The 23,338-nt window shown below is 45.4% G+C and overlaps 1 protein-coding gene across 51 annotated transcripts in view; it reads right to left on the minus strand.

Annotated features, from left to right (window-relative positions):
• The window catches only part of Sorbs1 (sorbin and SH3 domain containing 1), a 222,380-nt gene that overhangs the window by 46,378 nt on the left and 152,664 nt on the right, over window positions 1-23,338 (minus strand). For 41 of the 51 annotated variants that reach the window (XM_063273987.1, XM_063273958.1, XM_063273968.1 and 38 more), the window contains 7 exons: window positions 17,128-17,175; window positions 16,894-17,023; window positions 14,468-14,582; window positions 9,065-9,148; window positions 5,327-5,392; window positions 4,697-4,798; window positions 735-784 (listed from right to left, as the gene is read on the minus strand). In XM_063273987.1, coding sequence (XP_063130057.1) covers window positions 735-784; window positions 4,697-4,798; window positions 5,327-5,392; window positions 9,065-9,148; window positions 14,468-14,582; window positions 16,894-17,023; window positions 17,128-17,175 — 595 coding nt within the window. The remainder of the gene's footprint in view (window positions 1-734; window positions 785-4,696; window positions 4,799-5,326; window positions 5,393-9,064; window positions 9,149-14,467; window positions 14,583-16,893; window positions 17,024-17,127; window positions 17,176-23,338) is intronic. The other 10 variants (XM_063274083.1, XM_039095156.2, XM_039095228.2 and 7 more) reach the window with 5 other exon arrangements.

The following is a 23,338-nucleotide window of genomic DNA, read 5'->3' on the forward strand; positions in this document are numbered from 1 at the left end:
TGCAGCCAAAATTTTAATTGGCATTATAATAACAACAACAACAACAACAACTATGTCCATGTGAAAATCTAGGCCTGCATCTTGCATGGCAGGACTGGTTTCAGGACCTAATCCTACTATCTGCCCCTGTATCTTTATTCTAGAGCTGGTACATCCTAGCTACAGTTTCTTCCCTCAGAGATCCACTGAGAGCAAGTTTGACTCTAATGGAGACAAATGGGCCAATACAATGGCTAAGCAAACAGAAGCACCCGCTATGCAAACCCGATGGCCCGACAGATTCCCAGGGTTCACGATGAGAAGAAAGCTCCCATAGCTTGTGCTCTGACCTCCACAGCCAAGCCCACACTCACAGACATATATATACCCACACATATGTGCGCAAAGTAAGCAAAATTAAAATAAATGCATACAAGTAACTTCACACCCCAAAGATAAAGACATCAACCTGGGGTAAAGCTATCAAAGGTAACATGAGTCTCCGTAAAATTAATTCGGAGAAAGAGAATCAAAGAAAACTAATTTGAAAACTACCGCACCATCAAACTACTGGAAGACAAAGCCCAAAGTGTGTGACAGCCCACTACCTTGAGCCCTGCCCAGAACCACAGCCTTTACTGCCTACCAGGAGACACCACAGACAGATACAGATCAGGGTCCAAACCACACGCTGTTCTCACCCTTGTCTAGCCCTTGATACATTGAGCCATGAAAACACAGGACTGGCTACTTACTATCCAGGAGGCTCTGACGTAATGTCTGGAGTCGGGCTGACTGCTGAGCTCTGTAAAAGTCAAAAGGAAAGAACAATGTAAAAAGAAACAAAAATTACAGTGATTGGTGTTAATTCACTGGTTGCAAAGCAAGGGGAAGGAGACAGGCTGCTTCAGTTTGGTCAGGTAGACAGTGCCTCTGGGGGACAAGGGGCTTGGGCACAAAGACTTTTGGGCCAGGAGAGATTGAGGGGTGCTGGTTCTCATCCTTTGCTTTACACGAGATAGAGCCACAAACATAGGTGAGCCTGGAGGTGAACTTCTGCTCACACTTATCCTCGGCTGCAACCCCAGAGAGCAGAAGCCCATTCGTTTCTCTTCCCCGACCCTCAGACACTCTGCTAAGGCCTCTGTAGCTCCTTTCATGCACCACAAGTGCCACACCCAAGAGCAGCACACAGCGCTCTAGGTAGAGACTGTATTTTAAAAAGCACCTTAAGATGGCCATACCATGTTGAGAAGTGTGAAAATGAGACACAATTTCACAGAATCCACTAACCACACGGTCAGTACGGGTTGGGAGACGCTTCATAAAATGACGGGCCACTAACGAAAGGAAGAAATCAACCCAGAACTACTGGAGAGAGGAAGCAATGTAATTACACAACTCAGGGGGGGGGGGGGATGTCAAGGGTTCAATGTACTTGTGTTAAGTAAATCAATGTAGAAGTTAACTTCTACAGATATCCCTAGTTAATAATGACTATCGCCTCTACTAATAACCATTGGAAGAACAAACTACCTGGAGAAGAGACATTTAGGGAAAAGAGAAACAGTGCAGGAGGAGGAGATGACAGGGAGGGGTGGTGGCCTCACTGGTGGCTCCTTAGCCTTCCTTCGGCTTGCAGAAATAGCCAGCTCCAACAGGTCCCTCTCCTGCTGTCCCAGGATGAGGGGTGCCTTCCTTTCTGCCCTACAGCTCTGCTCAGTCCTATCGTCCTCTGGTCCTTCTGGCTATACTGACAGCAACCCACCTCCTGTCACAAGGCTCCGAGCTTTTGGCCTTTCCCCCATTCTGGGATTCTACGGTTGAAGAGCTTGCCAGCATCGCCATCACAAAAACCCTCCTTCTGGGGTCATCACTACCCCTTCATTCCCTCTTCCAATCACGTCACCCCCCTGCAGGATTTTCTGATTCCTTTCCACAGAGCCTAACGCCCAGAAGCCAAGTATAAATTTCTATAATCCGTTCCGTGGACCTATCCTAGAATTTTATCTTTTGTAAACCACTTATTTGCTTATTACCGGGTGGGGTAAAGTACGTATGTCGTGGCGACATGGTGTCCTGGTGGACGTGTGGAGGCCAGAGTACAGCTTTGTCATTTCTCTTTCCACCTGGTTCAGGGGACGGGACCGGGGTTGTCATAGTTACACAGCAAGCAGCTTCACTCACCGAGGCATCCTGCCATCCCCCAATCTATTTCCTCAGATCTCTCTGAAGCAGTTGGGTTACTGGGCCTTCCTGGCTCCTCCATCTCTCTGAACTGTCCTCCCTGTGGCTCTCCTTGTCTTGTTAATGCCATCCAGTATCCTAGCGGATGGGTAGCTGTTGGTCCCTACCTCTCTCAGTCCTTTACTTGCTACTAGGTGTCTTTACTGACTCCCCAAACCTCCCAATCGCCTCCCTGTAGGCAACTCTGATAATTTTTATAGCACTTGCCTGCTTCCTAAGATCTAGTCTTACGGTTCCTACTACCTTCTCAATATCCCAACCTGATCCCAAGCCAGCAACTCAGCGGCCAAACACCTGAAACCAACTCCACGATTTACCTCTACAGTGAGTCTCTTTCCAGCTTCCTTCAGCTTTACTAATATTCTAGCTGTCGACTCCAAACCCTAATGTTATCGCTCCTCCTTTCCTGAGCTCATTCCTCACACCAACTACTTAAGCTAGTCCACTGGAACTCCCCTGGCAGTCTCTGCCCACCGATCCTTCCCCTCCTCCATGTTGAGGCCCCTACAGTGTGGACTCCTGCAGTGGCCTCCTCCCTCTGACACTCACCTTTTCTACCTTCAATTTAACTTCTCTAAAGGAATGGTCTCCTCCCCCCATCCCAACCCCTCTCTCCATCATCAGTGGTCTAAAGGAAAACCCAACATCTTCTTAGTCACACTCCTGAGTCTACAGTCTTTTCCAAGCCTGTCCATCCCACCATTCCCACTCAAGATTTCTAGTCGAGCTGATCTGTCTTATCCCTTTGAACACATATACTCTTTCTATATTATCCCCAGTAAATATGGACATATCTGTCCCATCCTGAAGGCAGTCTCTTGTGTGTGTGTGTGTGTGTGTGTGTGTGTGTGTGTGTGTGTGTGTGTAACTCCTGCCAGCATCCTCATCTATGTTCAATGCTAACTGCACCAGAAAAACAACCAATGGGAATGGATTGTGGGTCCATGTGTCAGGCACTTCCCTGCACCATCTTGTCCCTGGCAGGGCTTGGGCCCTAACGGAAGGATCTGTCAGCTCTAGCTGAGCCCCCATCTCTGCATGAGCTGCAGATGTTTAACTGCTATGAAATGATTTATTTTGGCCAGCCTGTTACTAGACTTCTCATCCTGCATGTCGGCCATTGTTATTAAGACAGACCCATAGCCATAACTCGTATTCCAGGACAGGCTGGGATAGTTTCTTCCTTGAGCCTTTAATACTACAGCAGTTATACCAGATCTCAGTATGGTCTCACCCTAGTTAGAAACCCAGAAGCCCACTCTGCCTTTCTCCACCCCAATCACCTGTCTCACCTGGATATATGACAGTTTACCTCTTTGCTCTTTTCAGTTCTGAGGGAAAGGGCCCACCCATGCTATCTTCTTCATCAATTCTCAGTTCTGTATACCAAGGAGGTAGCCAGGACTACCACAGCTCAATGGCTTCCCACTCTTATATCCCAGACCCACAAGGAGGCTACCATAAACTCTGGTATCTTTGCCCTTCCCTGGGTTTGGGTTTCTAACCTTGCACCGGTGGGTCTCAATACTGCTTACATCTAGCACAGACCCATTATCAATTACAAATGTCCTCCCACAGGACAAGTGTCCTTCCTGGCCACTATAGAAATGACCACATAAAGCCATAATTTCTCACTAGAGGCTCTTCAGTTTTGTCAGGGAACCTAAAGCACACTTCAGCAAACATTCATCTTCCCCCTAGAAGTCTGTTCACCTTGGACTGGCTCTTTCTCCTTTCCCCTTCCTACCTTTTAAACACATACATTTTAACGTGGCCCCCTTTAAGATACCAGCAAAGGTATCCAGTGTTAAATGCTCATATCCAGGCTATTTGATATCTAGAGTGTGTTTTTTGTTGTGAACTTGCTGACCTTTACGATGACAGACACCGTTGCTCTGACAATGCCTTAGCCCAGTTACTATTGCTGTGTCTATCAAAATGACCTGAGGTTGGCATCTCCCGGGGTGACAAAAAGAAAAAAAAAGCTAAGAAAAACTGGCTCCCCAAATAGCACTGTGGAAATTCAAAGAAGGCAGAGGAAAGAACTTTTAAAAGGTCATCAAAAGAAGAAATACAGGGCATGGTGGGTAGGGAAGAGTTCAAATCATCAGCCATCCTGTATGTATTTAAAAAGTGCTTTAAAGGAATATGCCAAGTTCCAAAGGATTCCAAACAAAAAAATTGACCCGGTGGGGTGTGTGTGTGTGCATGTATGTGTATGTGTGTGTGCATGTGTGTGTTTGTGTGTGTGTGTATGTGTGTGTGTGCATGTATGTGTATGTATGTGTGTGCATGTGTGTGTATGTATGTGTGTGTGTGTGTGTGTGTGTGTGTGTAAACAGAAAGCCATGCATCTCAAAGCTAGCAGCATCACCCTCTGTCATCTCCACAACATAGAAACCAACGAACAGAGAAGAAAACAAGGCAGAGCTGGAAAAGGAACCAAGAGCAAGAGAAAAACTGGAAATACCTGTGGCACGTGTGCAGTGGGTGATTTATTAACCGTCTCCACTTTCTCTAAATCTGCCTCTAACTCTGCTTGGCACAAGTTGAGATCTTTTTCTAGGTTAGTCTGGTTCAAGAAAGAAAAAGATGAGAAAGAATGTTTTAGTTCAGAGAAAAGAGGAAGGAATGGAGGGTTAAGTATGAAAGATGAATTTTGTTTTTAGTGTCATAATTTTAATAGGGTCACGGTGGCCTGAGTCAATCACAAGAGCTCACTGGAAATTAGTTTAAAGACGTGAACACAGAAAGAGCAACACTAGGCAGGTTCAAGGAAATCCTCGGTAGCGGAACTTCAGACATCTATTCTACTTCTAAGGAGAACTACAAGTGCCACAAAAACCTACCTGGTCTGCTTCCTTTGTGTCAGAGTATAACGACTGTGACAAGAGTTGGTTTAAAAAACAAAGCAAAACGAACCTCTATGCATTAGTATATGTCTCACGGACTTCATTAAATAGTTTTATCACCAGGCCAAACAAGGTACTAAGTTAAAAAAAAAAAAAGGATTTAAGAAAAGAACACACACCCACAACACACTCACGGCACCCAAAGCTAGCGGTGTAGCACACAGTCCGAGGAGGAGGCATGGAATTACCTTTCTATCCCCTCTAGGAAGGATAGAGCAGTCTCCAGGAGTATAGTCCCATATCTTTTTAGGAGGCTGACGGGAAGCAGAGGAGGAAATGAAGAAATAAGCATAAAGGCATAAAGACAGACATGGGGCTCAGACAAGGAGGGGCACACTAGGAACCGGACCGACACAGAAAGCTGAACTCAAAGCAAAGGGCTGGGGTCCTGGCTCAGGACACGAAGCTGTCTGCCCCAGGGGACCTGAAATCTCTGACTAGGAAGTACACGTTTCAAGAGTAAATCAACACTTGATTCTCAGTACTAAAAATAATTATAAAAAGGCGGGGGTGGGGGTGGGGGAAGCATCAATAAGGAATTGAAACAAATTTAGAAACTCAAATTCTTTCTTGTTCTCTTCAAACAAAGACTGAACCTGGAGGTTTTTTTTTTACATTTTTGAAAATAGTCTTTCCTACTGCAGGAAAAATTTACTGCGTGTTAATAAATGCGGGAATCTGTTAGGTTTGGCCAACAGAGGCTCACCTAAAAAAGGTGACCTAGAAAGGTTTGTAGCAGCAGAATCCAGAGTAGGGATCAATGGCATCCAGAGTGGGAATTCAAACAGTACACGTGACAATTTCACACTTGCAGCTTAACTGGCCTTTCATAATGGAAGCAGAGTTAGGTAATACCAGTGACGCTACAGGCATGCCCCAACCCCCAGCAGGTCAGAGGTCACTATGTTTGTTCTTTACCCCTTCATGGACAACCAGGGAGCTGAAAAATCTGCCAGGAGAATGCTGCAGGCTTACCAAGGGTGTGTGCTAAGGGAGTGAGAGCTAAGCAAACTTCCAGAAACTTCTAACTCTGAATTTCTCTCTCACAAAGTGGATTCTGACTGTGCCTATGTACACTTGAGATCTACCATTCTGTGATCTCCAGGGAGATCAAACCCAGGAGATCATTAAAAGCTCTGCAGACTGCATGCAAGTCTCATGTCCCTTAACTCTACAGAAGCACTCGGGGGATTAATACTAAGAAACATTGCCTTGAGTTTGTGGCTAGACAGCAAATCAATTTCTGTAGAAACTGGGGGGAAGGGGAGAGTCAAAGGTGGGCCCTCTTGCTCCCTGTACTACCTCTCCAAAAGAAAACAAACTGACTCTGGCTGTGTTTTTGCTGTCAGCAGCAGGTCTTCATGGATGTGAGGTCTGCGTTCTGCAACGTCAGTGATATGGCGACCATTCATTTTTAGCGTTTAATACAGTCAATGGCTGTCTGGGAAGTAGACGTTTTAACCCGTGTCATTCCCACACCTTTCTTACTTTGTCACAAATTACATAAACAAGTATCTACAAATTAAATTTGCTTCGAACAATCACCCCGGCCTCCCCAAGTGGTCTCTGACGTCTTAAATCATTGGTTATTCATAGCGCCTTACTTAGGTCACCAATCAGGATCGTGTTGCGATCTTATGTTCTTTTTGAGTGGCTTTCTAAGAGGAGGCTCAGGAAGAAAAAGGAACTCAGCACCTATTAATACCAGGATTCTAGCAGGCTTTACTAGGAGTAAGAACCCTAAGTTGGTGTGAGAACAACAGACACAAAATATTGATGACAACTTGTGTCTAATGTGATTGGCAGACTCAGGAATGGTTAACACATCTTACAAAACAACTGCCACCAATTACAGCTTTGCCACAGCAGGGCGCTCTGTAATTAGAATAGGAGAGAAGAAGGGGAAAAAACCCACTCTCCTACCACCTTCCTAAATTCTGTTGGTTCAACTAAATAACAAGTCCTCCCTGGGGATGTCTCAGACCATATGTGAAAGTGTTCTTTTCACCGAGGTCCCTGGAGATGTGGCACCTGTTCTTTTGACAAATCTTCGGGAGCTAAGGCTACACGAAAAGGAATCAGTCCCCCCAAGATAAAGAATTATCTGACAACTGATATGTGCCCTCTATGCTTACACAGGTCCGTTAACAGTGTTTTGGCAAAACTCTTAATGTACCGAGTTATTCTCAAGACCTGTTTCCTGAAAGCTGGGACTCTGAGGTATTGTCTCACACCAACGGACTTGTTTGCAGTGATAGAGTTATGAGAATGTATCACTAGTAATCAATTAGTAGAGATGCTTCCCTAACTTTTGCAAAAACAGTATTTCAGATTAAACTGGCTTAGTTATTTGGTAGACAAGGGGATGGCTAGCAATCTGCGATCTGGAAAAGGACTTTAAAAAAAAAATCACTGGCATGGATTCTGGAGAAAGGAGCTGAAAACGAGCATCTCCGACTTTCCATGAGGACAGTGAGCCGTCACTGTTGCACACAGCCATCAGCACTTTGGAGGGGACCACATATATCAATATGTGTTCAATAACCAAGCAGGTCTTAAGGAAAAGGATTAGGACACCGTTCGTTTTACTGCATGCGAGAAAGACCGTGTGTTAAATCTGGTGTCTAAATAGTGAAAAGCAGAAAAAAAAATGGGGGCGTTGGGGGGAAGGAGAGGAAAGGAGCTGTGCACTGTGCCCTGGGGAGGAGAGAGAAAAGTGTAGCTGGGCAGACACTTCCTCTCCACTGTCCCTAGGTGGCGCTCATCAATAACAGATTAGGGGAAGAGGCGTGATGACTGCATCCTGCAGGGCCCAGAAAGGAGGAATACCTGGTCCTACAAGCTCGAATGTTGGCAACTGGGCACTCCTAACTTTCAAGCCTAGCATCTGTTAGCCAAATCAGCCATTCCACAGTGCCAGCCTGAACTGCCCTGCCTGTCTTCGTCTTGATGAAAAATACACAGCATGGAATTCAACATCTTACTGAACTATAAAAATCAGTTCCTATCCGCAGATAAAACAACCACCTGAGACCCAGACCAATGGTTAGAGTCTCACACCCACGTCTAACATTTATTTTTCTAGGCATAACTCTTCCACCTATAAATTCCTTTTGCAGTTATAATTGGGAATTCAAAGTAGTTACAGTTTTCAAGTCTATCGCCATGAAAATTTAAAGTAATTCCAGGCTTAAAGTGCTTCACCTTCAATGGAAGGACTAATTCAGATTGTTATGGGTATTAAAACTAACAAACTTCCAAAAAAATTCTCAAACACCTTAGGGGAAGCTGCTGAACACTAAATTTTCTAGAGTTCTACTTTCCCTTCCAAACGATACTAGCACAACTCAGAAAAAAAATCATTCCCTAAAAAGCTGCCTTTAACTGGGTTGGACTTGGGGTTATATCTGCACAGAGGACCAGGTGGATTTTGTTTGGTTGTTGTTTGTTTTTGTTTTTGTATTGGTTTGGTTTTTTGCATATTCAAAAGCTTGCCTTGCATGCACGCTTTCAAAATGTGATATGAGGCGTCGTAACACCTCCCTTCTCAGTGACACATTTCCCCGCCTGTCTTCATAAACCTTAATGACTGGCTAAAGTAGTGACTGTGTGGCAGAAAAATAAATGCCGCCCACCAGGTATATGATACTTGTTGGAGGTGGCAGAGAGAGGTCCTAGGACAAACTAACGATGCCCCGGTCACTCTCTGGATGTTCTAGAAAGGTGTACCTCGGGGTTCACTGTCCCCTCTTGGGGAACTGAGGAAAACCTATAGGTCGTAGTGAGATCATGCAATCTGACCATGGACAGTTATCACAGCTGCTCCCGCTACCGGATTCCTCACGTGGACCTGATTCTGTAGCAGCAGTAAGGCACCAACAGCATCATTTCACAAGGTGTATAACCACCGAAGCTATCACACTTACCGGTCTCCCAAACTCCAATTCCGAAAAGAATTTATACCAAGGTTCATTCTTTAAATCTATCTCTTCTGGGCTTATATCCCGACTCTATAAGGGTTGGTGACAGGGAAATGGAAGAAAGAGAAGGATAACATTATGTAAAAGGTTACATAGGAGCCAGTAGAGATGCAGCGGCTCTGGGTTACACAGCGCCTGCTTCAACAGCAGACACTGTCCAGTTTTACTGACCCCAGAAAAACAGGGAAACCGAGGCAGGGAGCAGTGAGGTTATTTGTTTTCAGTCCAACGGCAGAGGCAGATGGACTGGATATAGGGACTCGGCACCACACCTCGACCCGTCACCGCAAAGGTGAATATGGGCAGACCGGCATTCTTAATCATTTCAGCCTTAGAGAAAACAAAGTCCTTATTTCCTCTTGCAATAATAATAATAATAATAATAATAATAATAATAATAATAACCGTGAGCGCATAAGCTGGCGAGCACAGCAAACATTCAGCGTCTATGTCAGAATAAAGCAAACGGTTTTCATGGGCCAGGACAGTTTTAGTACTTATTTGCAAGGCTGCCCTAAGGTTTTCAAAATAAACGCAGGTATGGACACTTCATCAAAGCCAGCTGGTTAACACTGCATCTTTAATGGCACATGAGCAGGTGAGATACCATGTGTCATACACGGCTGAGTGAAAATGACGTAAGTCAAAGTAGAGGACACAGGTGAAAGCTATTTTAAACAAGCGTTGTGGGGGATGAGCACAGACAGCATACACTCTGTGTTCTAACAAACAAATGTTAAAGGACTGAAGGGAACAAGCAAGCGACAGAGAAGCTAGACGAGACGGAGGACAGAACGGGGAGAAAGCTTCTGGGTTATGCTCCAAAGTCACATCCCTCGCTGCCGCTACACTAAGACGTGTCACGGAGATTGATACTTGGGACCCCGCAACTTAACATGTCACTTTATCTGGCACTTTATCTAGGAAATATCGCCTACTTTTGGAAAACACCAAAAATGGATGACTAGAAATCAAGTCAAGTTTTCTAATAAAAGGAGTTAGGTCCATTGTTTGAGTTCAGGGTTTGCTTAAGTTCATATGGTCTCAGTAACTCTGAAAATTACCAAAGGTTGAGATGTGATTTTTTTTTTAAATAACAATCTGAAATACAAAAATGTTCACAGTTTCTTCTGAGGTTGAAGATATCACACAAGAAACTTAGCTGCCCCATGGCCATAAGGTAATATGAATAGCCTGCTGCCAGGCCCACCAACAGGTCATCAGCGCCACCACACCCCAGAGTAGTCCTTCCCGGAGGTACTGACACCACTAAGGCAGTGTTCAAATCTCTCTGCAAGCAGCAAACTGTCTTAGTGACTTTACCAAGCCCTTCTTCCAAATTCCCTGGAACCATTCGTCATTTGTTCATTCCTGCTGTTAATGTAGAAGATACACGGGCACATCAGAGGCTTCAACTGAAATATGATTTGAAACCACAGGGGAATATACGCTGAACTCCGTCCTCTCGCATCTAGATCAGCTTCCTCTAGAGTTTCCATCCTGAAGGAAAAAGCCTGCCCATCCAGATATAAATAGTGTCGTGTGTGTGTTTGTGTGTTTGTGTGTGTGTGTGTGTGTGTGTGTGTGTGTATGCGCGCGCATGCGCGCTCGCGTGCACATGTATGTAGGTATCAGAGGAAAAACTTTAAGTGAGAGTTTCTGAGCTACCTTGTTTCCTGAGTCAGGGTCTTTCTGTCACTCAGTGCTCGCCAATTGGGCCAGGTTGGCTACCCAGCGAGTCCTAAGGATCTGCCCGGCTCTACCACTCCAGGGCTGGAATTATACACATGAGGCACCAAGCCTGTTTCTATTACTCTTTTTCTGGGAACTGAACTCAGGTCCTTTAGCACTTTACCAGCTGAGCCATTGCTCCAGCCTGGCTTCTGCCTTTATTCGGTGAAAAGCAGCACAGTGTCCACAAACCCCAAACCATTTGGGAATGATGGCTTAGGCACTGGCTCATTCTACAATCTAGAACGATGGGTTTTCATGAAACCTACTTCCCACTTGTTATTCTTGAGAAGACTATTTATAAACTCGTCCCTGGGAATAGGTTAGGGTTTTTGTTTTTGCTTTTTTTTTTTTTTCTCAGTAAAATGTACTGACATACCAACTCTTTTGGGAAGCTGCCTAAGAGTTAGCCTATTTACAGCCTTGAAAGAATGGCCCATTTCACTCTTGAATGCTGTTTGCAGGATCACTGCCTGCAAGGCTAGTGTTGAATAAAGAAAAGGGTATGTTAAATATCTTAAATCTAAAGCCTTGGTTCTTTGAGCTGCCCAGACATAAAGGTAAAAAGATATCACCCACAGTGCTCATACCTGCGCTAGCTTGCCATGTGGAACTAAGCGGCATCTAACCAAGGAACAGACTAAGAATGGACACCCCTGCTGGAAGCGAAGAGCGAGCCCTGTTCCCACAACCATGGCCCTTCCACAGTGCCAGGGTCTGGTCCTTGCTGCTGTAGGCTGCTCTGTTTCCAGCTTGATAAAGTCACCGAAGGGGCAGGTGGCATGCTAAGAAAGTGCCACTTCCTCAAAGACAGTGCTGATGCTTGAACAGGGGCCAGAGACCAGCTTCAGATTTCATTGGGTAAATCATCTGAACGTGGTGTGTTCACTTACACCGTGCTTTACAGTTTCATGGCTCTCATACCCATATTACTCCTCCGGCCTCATCACCTGGTCCTCCACCAGGTTTGGAGGGCCAGATGCTCTTTCTAGGCACAAATCAAAGCCTTGAGGTTCAAGAAGGTTAAATGACGGCCTGAAGGCACATGGTAGTCAGGATCGGAACCCAGAACTCAGACCTTCCGTGACTCATCCAGCACTCTGTAAACTGTGCTCTAGCCCCACTCACCCTCGTACTGAGAGTAACGGGAGAGGCAGAGCTGGGCAAATCCCTGGTTCACACTTCCATATCCATTCTGTGCCTGTGATATCTCAACATCTGTCCTTGCTGCCACCCATGGAATATAAACTCCCACATCTAGCCCAGGGCTTGGCATAGCAAAGCTTTATCTATGTATTGGTTAAATGAAGCTTATAACCTGTGGGAGGTTTCAGCAGAGAGGAAAAAAAAAGTGTAAAAGAGTAAAACCTAGACATTCCTGACAGTAGGGATCAGGCAATACATCTCTAAGAACAAGGCCGGAGAGGAAAGGCTGACTTACAGATAGGGACACAGGAAGTATTTAGACTTTTAAGAATATGCCAAACAGGTCATCTAGGATGGGAGTCACCCAGGGACTCTGAAGGTAATGGTGTCTTATGGGCTCATAGTGTGAGCAGGCTCCAGGGCCCCACAGCCTGTGTAAGTTAACATTCTTCTTGATGGTAACAATTAGCTCTGCCTGGACCCACTCCCTGAACTGGCAGAATTAAGCAAGCTTGAGCACCTCCAACAGAAGAGAAAAGTGGAGTTTCTCTTTCTTCACGAAGAGACAAAGCAAACTAAAATAAAATCGGACTCTACGTCTGTCACCCGTTTACACGTTTAATAATGAAATGATTCTTTAGCTCCCTTCAAAAAGTATATGAATGGGGGTGGGGGTGCTGCTGAAATTCTGGCCAGCCAGATAATACCAAAAGGCAAGGCTCACACTGTGAAAGGCTCACATTGAAATGCACACAGCAGCTTTTCTGTCCACATGATTAAAATAGCAGGATTTTAAAAAAGATCAAACATAATGGGCCAATTCAACCACTGTCAAAAAAAATTAAGATTCAACTGAAATTTCTCCTTAAAATCGATGACTTGTCTTTGGAAGGAGGGAGCTAACTGGGGTGAAGGGCACTGAATTAAACGGTTGGACAGGTGCCCACATGCCACTACGGGTGGGACTCAGGCCTGGAGCACTACAGAGGAGCTCCTGTACTGAGACACCAGATGGTGTGCTGCTGTCCTCGTGGGCAGTCTCCACCACTCCAAAGACGGTCATCATGGGGCACCGTGGGACACTGCCCAGCACTTGTAAAAAATAATTCCAATGATCCCAAGAACTGATACTGAAGGAGAACACAAAATAATGTCGTCTTCTTAGTTCTGTATAGAGGTGAAACAACTAAGACCAAGAGAAGGAAGTGGAAACAAAGACAACATTAAGAAGGAGGACTCGCCTTCAGTAAAGGCCAGGACTATGAATGGCCACTGCCCAAATAAAAGCACCCAAAGGCTTCCAGAAACCCTGTAACTACTTGCTTATTGCTAAAGAGTGTGGCTTTCTTTCCTTGGGTTGAAGGCCACGTACACTTATTACGTCTGGGGTACTTCCTGTAGGCCGACAACTCCCACCGAAGCTGGGAAACATTAGTCATTCAGTTTGCCTGCTTCAAATACCCATGGTGCCCAGCAAACACCGAGAATGGTACCTCTAAAGTCGTCTCTGTGAACTGGTGACCTTCTCCTAATTAAAATCACTCCGGCACTTATGAAGACATCACATCTCAGTTCAGAAAAAGTCAAACCAATTATCCCTTAAGAACCCGTAGAACAGCAGGCTGCCGCTCTTAAGGAGAGGCCTCTCTCCTTCCTGCCATCCAGCCGGAGGGCTGTGAGGCTGATGCAGCTTTTGAGAATCTCTTTCACCACTTTCCAAAATTTGAGCAAGCTTTTTCTAATGAAGGGTGAGTGAAAGGAAACACGACTGGCATAATTTGTGGCAGTTTGTAAAGCCTTCCTATTCGCAGAACTGGCTGCTTTTCCACGGCAGCCTGAAATTTCCACACATTTCCCCCCCTACATTAATTTTCTAGAGATGTGAATTTATGTAAGGACAATAAGCCAAACTGATTTTTATAAGTTACCTCTCAACACACTGCCAATCAAAGACAGGAGACCTAAGAGATAAAAATCTAACAGCCTAGAGGCTTTACTCCAAGTGACAACGTTCCCCTGGTTATTTATCTTTGAAGGATCTTAATGCCAGACTGGTCATTTCTGTAATATTCATCCATTTCAAACCAGAATTGCCTACAAAAATAAAAAAACCTTTACTCACTCAGTAAGTTTGACAAAGAAGTACATTTTTTTCCTAAAAAAAAAACCAAATTAAGTGAGATCCATCGCTGTTAGTAGAAAAATTAAAATGAGTTAAACCACGCACAAATGGAACAACAGAGTCACAAAAAAGAAAAAAAAAAGACCACAGTTTTTTAAAAGCAGACTCGGGACTAATTTATGAAGACCTGCAGAAATGCAGGGAGGGGGAAAATACTTCAATTTTTTTTCCATTGTCCTAAACAAAACAAGCCTATCTCAAGTGGGGGAAGAGTATGCTCTAACTACACAAGGCATCTGAAGTAGAAAACAGGGGCAGAGCAAACAAAAGACCTTTCACAAGCACATTACCATCTTCTCATTGGTCAGGACGGAAGACTTGCCGGGCTGATACTCATAAATGCTTTTGGGCTCTGCTCGGTATTTTCTCGTATCCACTTTCTTATCTGGGGGCTCCCAGTCGTTTCTGTAGAAGGAAAAAAAAAATCCTATATTCATGAAAATAGTACCAGCTCCCCACAAGGTCTGAACCTGATTGGCTGTAGTCTTAATCAAAGGATTTGTCTATCTGAAGCACAAAACTGGAACCAGGGCCAGCAATTCAGCTGTATTAGCTTGGTTCTCAAAACAACCCAATTAAATCCCCCGTCTTGGCTCACAAGGGGCATGAGGCACCCTGTGCCCAAAACCTGACACCAGGACATGGAGATGGAGAGGAAAGGGTGGGAGGGAGGGGAAGGCAGCAGGGCTTCCCCTGGAAAGACGTCTTTCACCTTGCTCTGTCTCTTATGACTGTAACATTCCCCCAAACACGCCTGAACTCCCACACAATTTCTGCAGACCACAGATACAGGTCCTCAAGCCGCCAGACTGGGGTTCAAACCCTGGCTACCCAGGTGATCTCAGTACTGGACATTACTGGAGCATTAGCTTGTCTGACTATCACATGGAGACCTCTGTGGCCACGTGCCAGGTCCACAGCAGTCCTCACTGAACACCAGCTCCATGCCCTGTGTTTCTTCCTATTCTGTGCCCGAACCCCCTACATAGTTATCTCAGTTTGGGTCAAAGAGTTTTTGCTTTTTGTTGTTGTTTTTTTTTTTTAAGTTTATTATTTATCTGTGTGCTGGCTAATTTTATGTCAGCTTAACACAAGCTAGAATAAACTGAAAGGAGGAAACCTCAACTGAGAAAAATGACCCAATCAGATCCAGGTATATAGCATTTTCTTAATAAATTTTGGGGGAGGGCCAGCCCATTGTAGGCGGGGCCATCCCTGCACTGGTGGTCTCCAGATGGCTAAGAAGGCAGGCCAGTAAGCAGTTTTCCTCCACAACTTCGGATTCAGCTCCTGCCCCCAGGATCCTGTCCTCCTTCAGGTCTCGCCCTCACTGCTTTTGAGGAACTGTTCTGTGGAACTGTGAGTGAGATCAACCTTTTCCTCCCCAAGATGCTTTACATCTCAGCAACAATAGCCCTAAGACCCTGTGAGAGAGAGAGAGAGAGAGAGAGAGAGAGAGAGAGAGAGAGAGAGTGTGTGTGTGTGTGTGTGTGTGTGTGTGTGTGTGTGTGTGTGCTCGTGCCGCACATGTCATGATACACATGAGTAAGTCAGAAGGACAAGTCAATGGCGTGGGTTCTTCCATTTTTATGTGACTTACAGAGATCAAACTCGGCTGAAGCCTGGTGCCAAGCACCTTCACCTCTTAAACCCTCTTATCAGCCTGACATCCAAGAGATGGGACCTCGAAGGATGCATGGATCTTTGCAAACTGTCTGCAAACTTTTTATGCAGGAACACTGCTGCGCTTTTGCACTATGCTTATATTTCGTTTTTCATGAAACTTTCTGGAAGAGAGGACAATGATTTGTATATTCTCCTGTAAAGTCTGGACAGAATGTCCATCTGCACAGAATGTACCCAGTAGGTGCTTACTGAAGACACCTATAATTTCATGGCATATCCAGCACTCCTTTTTTATTAATTATCAGATTCATCAGGTAGATGTATCAGGCACATGTGGGGCATTTAAAACAGCCATTCACTTGCCCGTGGAGATACAGAAGTATGAAACTGGATGTGAATGTAAGAAAAAATAGTAAGTTTCATCTGCGCAGACCATTTAGTTTTTGGAGATTGGCAAAAGCTGGGGTCAGAAAACACAGGGGACACCTGTCCAGGTGGCAGCAAACGAGGTCAATTCATGAATATAGCTGCATTTTAATATTGCAGTCTTTGCTATGAATATGCAAATGAACTTCTGAGTCTAGAGTTATAACAGAGCCTGATAGTACAGGCCTGCAATCTCAACTGCTTGCTGGCTGAGCTAAGAGGACTGAGAGTCTAAGCCCTTACTTGGGCTACATATAGAGCAAGTTCAAGGCTAGCCTGGACAACTTATTGAGATGCTGTCTCAAAGGAAAAGGTGAAGGAAGAGGGCCTGGAGATGACCTCCATGGGAGAACGCCTGCCTGGTATTCATGAAGGCTCTGGGTTCAATGGAGCACTACAATCTTTTTCTCTTAAATAGAGAAAAGGTTACAGTAATTATCGTTGACATTAATTACGCCATGCTATGAGCCAGGCGGGGACAGGAAGGTCAAGTGCAATCTCTCACGGAGGACTCACGCTGTCTTTATCCTCGTTTCAGAGATAAGGATATGGAGACTCAGATTAAGTCACTGCTGAAGGGTGCAAGGATTCGAGTTTCTTGTTCCTAACAAAGGAGACTCCTGGGCCTCAGACACTGGGGATGAGCATCTAAGAAAGCACTTACCTCTCTGGGCTGGACTTGAGTGAGGAGGAGCGGGCTGGGAGGGGGAGTGTGGCAGACCTCTTGACCACTTTCTCCCCGTCAATGTAGTTCATCTCACTTTTTGAGCGAGGCACAGAAAGGGGAGACTTTGCTGGAGAAAAGTACAAAAAACTTTAGGCTCAAATGAAAACTAAACCCTGAGGTTGTCACTATTCCCCGCTTCCTCTCCCACAAGCAGGGGCTTCAGTCACTTACTGTCTTCAGAAAAGGAGTATCGAGGAGAGTGCAGGTCAGAATCATCATCTAGTGAAAAAGAAAGAAAAATCAGGGGGGGGGGGGATAGACTAACATGAGACAACCCGGGTGGCACACCAAGCCCCACCTCATCCAGCCATTCCAGGGACCCAGCAGGGAGAGGACTCAAGCCAGGGGCTAACGCCATACAGCGTACACTGCAGAATCTATCTGATCCAACACGACTTGATGGAAAATGCTTCCAGATACCAGGAAACATACAGGGACAGGACTCCTCACAAAGAGAGGGCCCGCCACCATATCTGGAAGGCTGGGTAGTGTGTCTGAGAAGCAGGGGCTGACATAGATCCAGCCACTCGATGCTCAGTCTTTGGTCTGGCCTGATGAGTGCTACCACCTCTTTCTGAGCCTCAGAGCTGCTACTGGGTAAAAAGAAGAGATCAAAAGAAGATGGCTGCTAGCTCCCTACGATAGCTTTGATTTGTTCTGTATGTTCTTCAGATAACAGAACTGGGAAAGAGATCGGGCAGCTAACAAGAATTCAAGAAAGTCCACATCACCATCTGCTTTTATTACATGTCAGCCTTTTATTACATGTCAATCCACACATAGATTTCTCAGGACCCAACACTGCCACGGCTGATGTAAGGTCTGCCCTGTGAGGGCACTGCTCGGGGTAAATATCCAAACCAAGTCTGCAACAAGTCAAACTCACATGAATTTCTGGCGTGTGATGGGCTCTGCGGGAATGCGCGCACACCCCCCTTGGTAAACTACATTCTGGGTTCCGAGATGACCAGGAAAAGATCTGAATGCCTCACGGAGCAGGCTGCAGTTTTTATAGTAAAAAATCAGAAAACAAGCCCATTTACAGGAACTGATTCCCAAAACAAATCTGTCCCAAATACAAGGTATTTAGTCATGACATCCATGATAATCCTTCCTAATCATTCCCCCCCCCCCCCCGAGTGCCTGAAAATCTTGCTCATTTAAATTTAGGGCACATGCACCTAGAATGAAGACCAGACCAATCCCTTAAAATCTGCACCACTCTTTGAGCAAAGCACATGAGCTACCCAGCAAAGACAAGTCAAGGGATTTGATACGCTGTGTTAATGGAGGTGTTCATCAAGTCCTTGTTTCTGGACACATCACGTATCTAAGCAGAAAAGGCCAGAATGTTTTATGAAATGTAAACAGGGCTGGTACTAGCATTATTTTGAGTATAGTGGTCGGCAAAGACGGCTCCTACCTTTCCGTCCCTTCCCTTCTTCCCATTTTCGTCAGTCCCAGGTGTCCCTTAGCTAAAACAGAGACATCAGGTACCAGGGTACCTTGCCCTCTTTCCAGCCCCCATTGCTCTCATAAGAACTGGTCATCACCAAGGTTTGACAGGAACTAGGATTCTTGGATGGGGAGGGTCTTACTTGTTGCTCAGGCTACCCTCTCATTTACAACCCTCCTGCCTCAGCCTTTTGAGTGCTGGGACTACAGGCCTGCATCACCAAAATCCACTCGCCTTTCACTATTACAAACAGAGTATGTTAAGTTTATGTATGTTAGCTTCTGAAAATGGGGCAGTGGGGAGATGAAATGGAATCAGAAATACAGTTCTGGAAAAAGCGCTCTGAAGACTTCTGTGTTGCCAGCTTTTTGTTTGCTTTTGGAGTGATTTATTTTAAAGATACTTTAAAATATGTATTAAAGTGTATTCACATAAAGCGTGTTATCAGCCAGGCTATATAATTCTTTTATTTTAAAGATTTATTTATTTATTATATACACTTTAGCTGTCTTCAGACATACCAGAAGAGGGCAGCAGATCTCATTACAGATGGTTGTGAGCCACCATGTAGTTGCCGGGATTTGAACTCAGAACCTCTGAAAGAGCAGTCAGCGCTCTTAAGCACTGAGCCATCTCTCCAGTGCCCTATAATTGATATTTTTAACGATATTACTGGGTACAGGTGGGAAAGGAAGTCTCATTCACCCTAAGCTACACATGGCCAGGGTGTCTTTGTGAGTGAGCTTTTCACGTCTTACAGTGTTCACATGTCCATGTCTTACACGGACTTAAATTCAAAGACTCCATAAAAGCATGCAGATGTCAAATGGATCAATTTGAGCAACTTCAGCAATTACGACAAGGTCCACAATTTTTTACATCTCTATTACAAGAAAATTTTATCTCATTTTATAAATGAAAATGACAATGCAAACTCCCATTATTAACTATTTAGTAACAGCTAGAAGAGTTATATAAGGCACAAACCCCTCATTCTATAAACAGGAGACCAGGGCCTGAGGTCATTAAGAAAAATGTCCCTCAGCGACACAGTAAAAAGATACATAGGCCAGGCAGTGGGGGCGTACACCTCTAATCCTTGTTCTTGGGAGACAGAGGCAGGTGATCTCTGAGTTTTATGTCAGCTCCACAGAGTTAAGTTCTAGAAGAGCCAGAGCTACACACAGAAACCTTGTCTTGAAAAACCAAAAAAGAAAGAAGGAAGAAAGAGGGCTGGAGAGAAGGCTCAGTGGTTAAGAGCACTGACTGCTCTTCCAGAGGTCCTGAGTTCAATTCCCAGCAACCACATGGTGGCTCACAACCATCTGTAATGGGATCTAAAGCCCTCTTTTGGTGTGTCTGAAGACAGCTACAGTGTACTTAAATATAATAAATAAATCTTGAAAGAAAGGAAGGAAGGAAGGAAGGAAGGAAGGAAGGAAGGAAGGAAGGAAGGAAGAAAGAAAGAAAGAAGGAGAGAAAGGAAGGAAAGAAGGAAGGAAGGAAGGAAGGAAGGAAGAAAGAAAGAAAGAAAGAAAGAAAGAAAGAAAGAAAGAAAGAAAGAAAGAAAGAAAGAAAAGGACAGGACAGAACAGGACACACAGAAGAGATAGAGTTGGGACCTTCCTGATGTCGTCACTTCATTCCTGGGACAGGGGTGGCTGCTTTGTTACATTCTCTCTATTCACCTTTGTATCTCCAGTTCTGGGCATGGAGACTAAAACTGTCTGTCTGTTTGCTTTTTTTTTTTTCTTAATAAAGTCATGAGCCAACCAAGAAAGGTGTCCTGAAACTGAAGGGCACCACGGGCCAAGCCTTCTCCAGCCTAGAAGCCTTTGCTCTACTTTTCCCAACCTCCCCCACCCCCACCCCCACCCCCAGGAGATGCTTAGGCAAGCCTTTGGAGTAACTCCACCACATTCACTTTGCCTCCTATTGGCCTCCAGGGATGACAGATAGCATTGCTATACCCTGCACTTCCTGTTTGAAATGTTCTCCTGGCAAGCAAGTCCACACTGAGAAAGTTGGGTATGCAGTTAGAATAACCAAGGACTGGAGGCCGAGTGTGAGGCCATCCTTCTACCAGTCCTGCTAGAGCTGGCCAAATAGAGTATCTGTACATGTGCTTGTGTCTAACCATGAGATACATGAAGCAGAACCTTTCTCAATCTTCCCTAAGCTAGCAACGCAAATCCTACCACTACATCCTCCAAGGATTCTTGACAATAATGCCACAGAGGACTCAGCCGAGCTGGGCTTTTGTGATTTCTGCTTGTGATGGGACAACATGCTATCTGTGCCCCTGGGAACAGCAAGCAACTGGCATCAAACATTGGCACCAACGGTCAGAACTTCCCCGGCTAACCATTCCGGGAAGCTTGGACACTTCCTGTGCAGGGCACACACAGGGTGACCAACGTAACTTTGGTGCCTTGAAGGCCCCGACAAGCTCTGGTACTGGCAGAACAACAGCCCCCCAGGCTTTGGCAGTCTGGCCTTAGTAGCAGGATAGCTAACCAGCCCAAGAGCTGTCAGGAGCTGCCTGATTGCCTTCTCAAACACAAGAACGACATTAAATCAATTTCTAAAAACTTCCCTCCTTGATTTTGCTGTTGCTCTTCAGAACTTAAACAATTCTGAAAGTCAGCCTGAGAGGGTGCTCATCAAAACTGTTTAAAATGCTACGAAACTGACAAAGCGGGATGGGATGCTTGGCCAAAAGCAGCATCCACAGAGCCCCAAACTGTGGGTCATTATATTTCCAGCTAGTGCCTCTTAGGTCTTTTTTTGTTTTTTTTTTTTCTTTTTCTTTTTTTTTTCCCGGAGCTGGGGACCAAACCCTGGGCCTTGTGCTTGCTAGGCAAGTGCTCTACCACTGAGCTAAATCCCCAACCCCGCCTCTTAGGTCTTAAACCCAAAATTATTTTTGTAATAATAACAGCCCACTTTAACATGATCTTATTCCGTTATTCGAACAATTCCTTCTTAGTCTTTATTCATGCAAGAGCAGGGACAGAAGATGGAAGTCACAAACAAACCCCCACCCCCAAAACAAAAAGACAGAATCAGGGTGGCAAAGAAAAAACAAGCAGAAGGGGGATAGGGAAGACAAGAATGCCAAGTCTAGGGGCTTTCCTAGAAGAGTAACAGGTTCTGTGTGTTTTTGTTAAGACTACCAAGTATCAAGGGACAGAAAACAAAGGCTGCAAGAGGGTGGAGAGTAGCTACAGAAGATACACTCCTTAGAAAGTTTGGTGAAGTGAGAAAGAAAGAAAGGGAGCAGCCAAGAGGGACCCAAGCCTAGAGGAACTCACAGGTGAGAGGGACCAGAAGCCTAGAGAGACCCACAGGCCAGAGAGACCCACGGGTTAGGGAGGGCTCACCATTCCCAACTTCATTCAGCCTTCCAGGTCCCGAGGTGGGAAGGCAATCAATGCTTCAGTTCTTAGCTATCCTGAGGACCAAAGACTTTTGCACATGCTGGGCGAAGACCTTCTGGGCAGCTCACATAAGGAGAGCAAAGGTGACTGCTGCAAGCCGCTCGGCCCCTCCCCTGGGCAGGACCAGCAAAAGTTTGGGGCAGGAGGCACAAGTGAGCCAAGCATCTTCACCACAGAACAACTTACTAGAACTCGAGCAAAATAAGGCTATTCTTAGAAATCCTGCACAGCTAGGAGAGCTATTTTTCACTCAGCTATGCCTGTGCCTGAGAAAACCCGCCTTCTGCAAGCCTTGCCTTAAGGCAAGCTGGAGCAGGAGCGAGAACACAGGACACCACAACCCTGTGACACAACCCAGAGATGCTTAGAAGTGGCACCATGAGTCACAGCCACAGAGCTTGGCGGTCTCGACCTCCAGTCAGAAATGGTTCTAGTGGAGGTCATGAACCAGGAGGAAAGCTGCTCTGTGACTTCCCCTCTGGCAAGAGCCCTTCACTGCAGTGTGGTTCAAGCCATGGATCACGAAGTAGCCTATCGGCTACTTGGCTTTGCTGTAGTTCTGGGGCATTGTGCAAAAGCATCCTGCTTTCTTGATGATACGTGCCAAGTCAGTTGTTCTTACAAGGCCGGAGCTTTGAATCTGCATTCCTTTCTCCAGCCCTAAATCCAAGCCGTCAGATTGCATCTCGGCAAGTACCTTGGTCCTGGTGGTATCTTGCCATTCTGGTGTCATGGTCTCACCACTTGGGGAGCTTTTCCTAACCACATGTTACCAGACAAGGCAGGACTGACTCAGGAGAAGCTACCATGCGTTGTCAGATAGTTCTTGGCAAGGAGGAGGCAACCACATGCACGAGGTCTAACATGAGAAGGATCAGCAGAACAAAAGCCCCTGTTCCGAGTCTAGAAGGTCCAAGGCTTGAATCCCGACTCTCCCACTCCCTGTGTGACTTTGCGAGTGCTCACGCACTAACCCACCCGGGTTTCTTCAGACTCGTCTGGTGGGGGTCTGGGAGGATGGAAATGAGGTAAACCATGGCAACGTACTCAGCACAGCGCCTCACGCAGTATAACAACAGCTTCTAAAAGCTGTGACTTGGGACCACTTAACCGAGTGAGGGGGTTCTGAAGAATTTGGAAATGAAGTTTTAAACCATGGCTGAAGTTGCTAATTCAAAGTCAAAAGTGACAAATCTAAGGCCTTTCCCGCACCTGCCATGCACTAAACTGCTCCGCTGCAGCCTTGGTTGGGAACACACAACATGTATGTATACTGTGTATGCTATCACACCACGCAACCCCAAGGTTGCCTGGAACGCCCCAGCTCAGACCAAGCTGCAGTGTTTGACTGTACGGAGAAAGTGTTCTGCTCTTAATACTCACACGGTTTAACTGTACCTTAAATACTTTCCTATCACCATTCTTCAGCATCTAAGTGGCAAATTCGCCTATCTGGGGATTGTATTACTTAGAATATTGAGTTTAG

This window comes from Rattus norvegicus, chromosome 1 (genome assembly GCF_036323735.1).
Source record: "Rattus norvegicus strain BN/NHsdMcwi chromosome 1, GRCr8, whole genome shotgun sequence".
In the NCBI taxonomy this organism is placed as follows: Eukaryota; Metazoa; Chordata; class Mammalia; order Rodentia; family Muridae; genus Rattus; species Rattus norvegicus.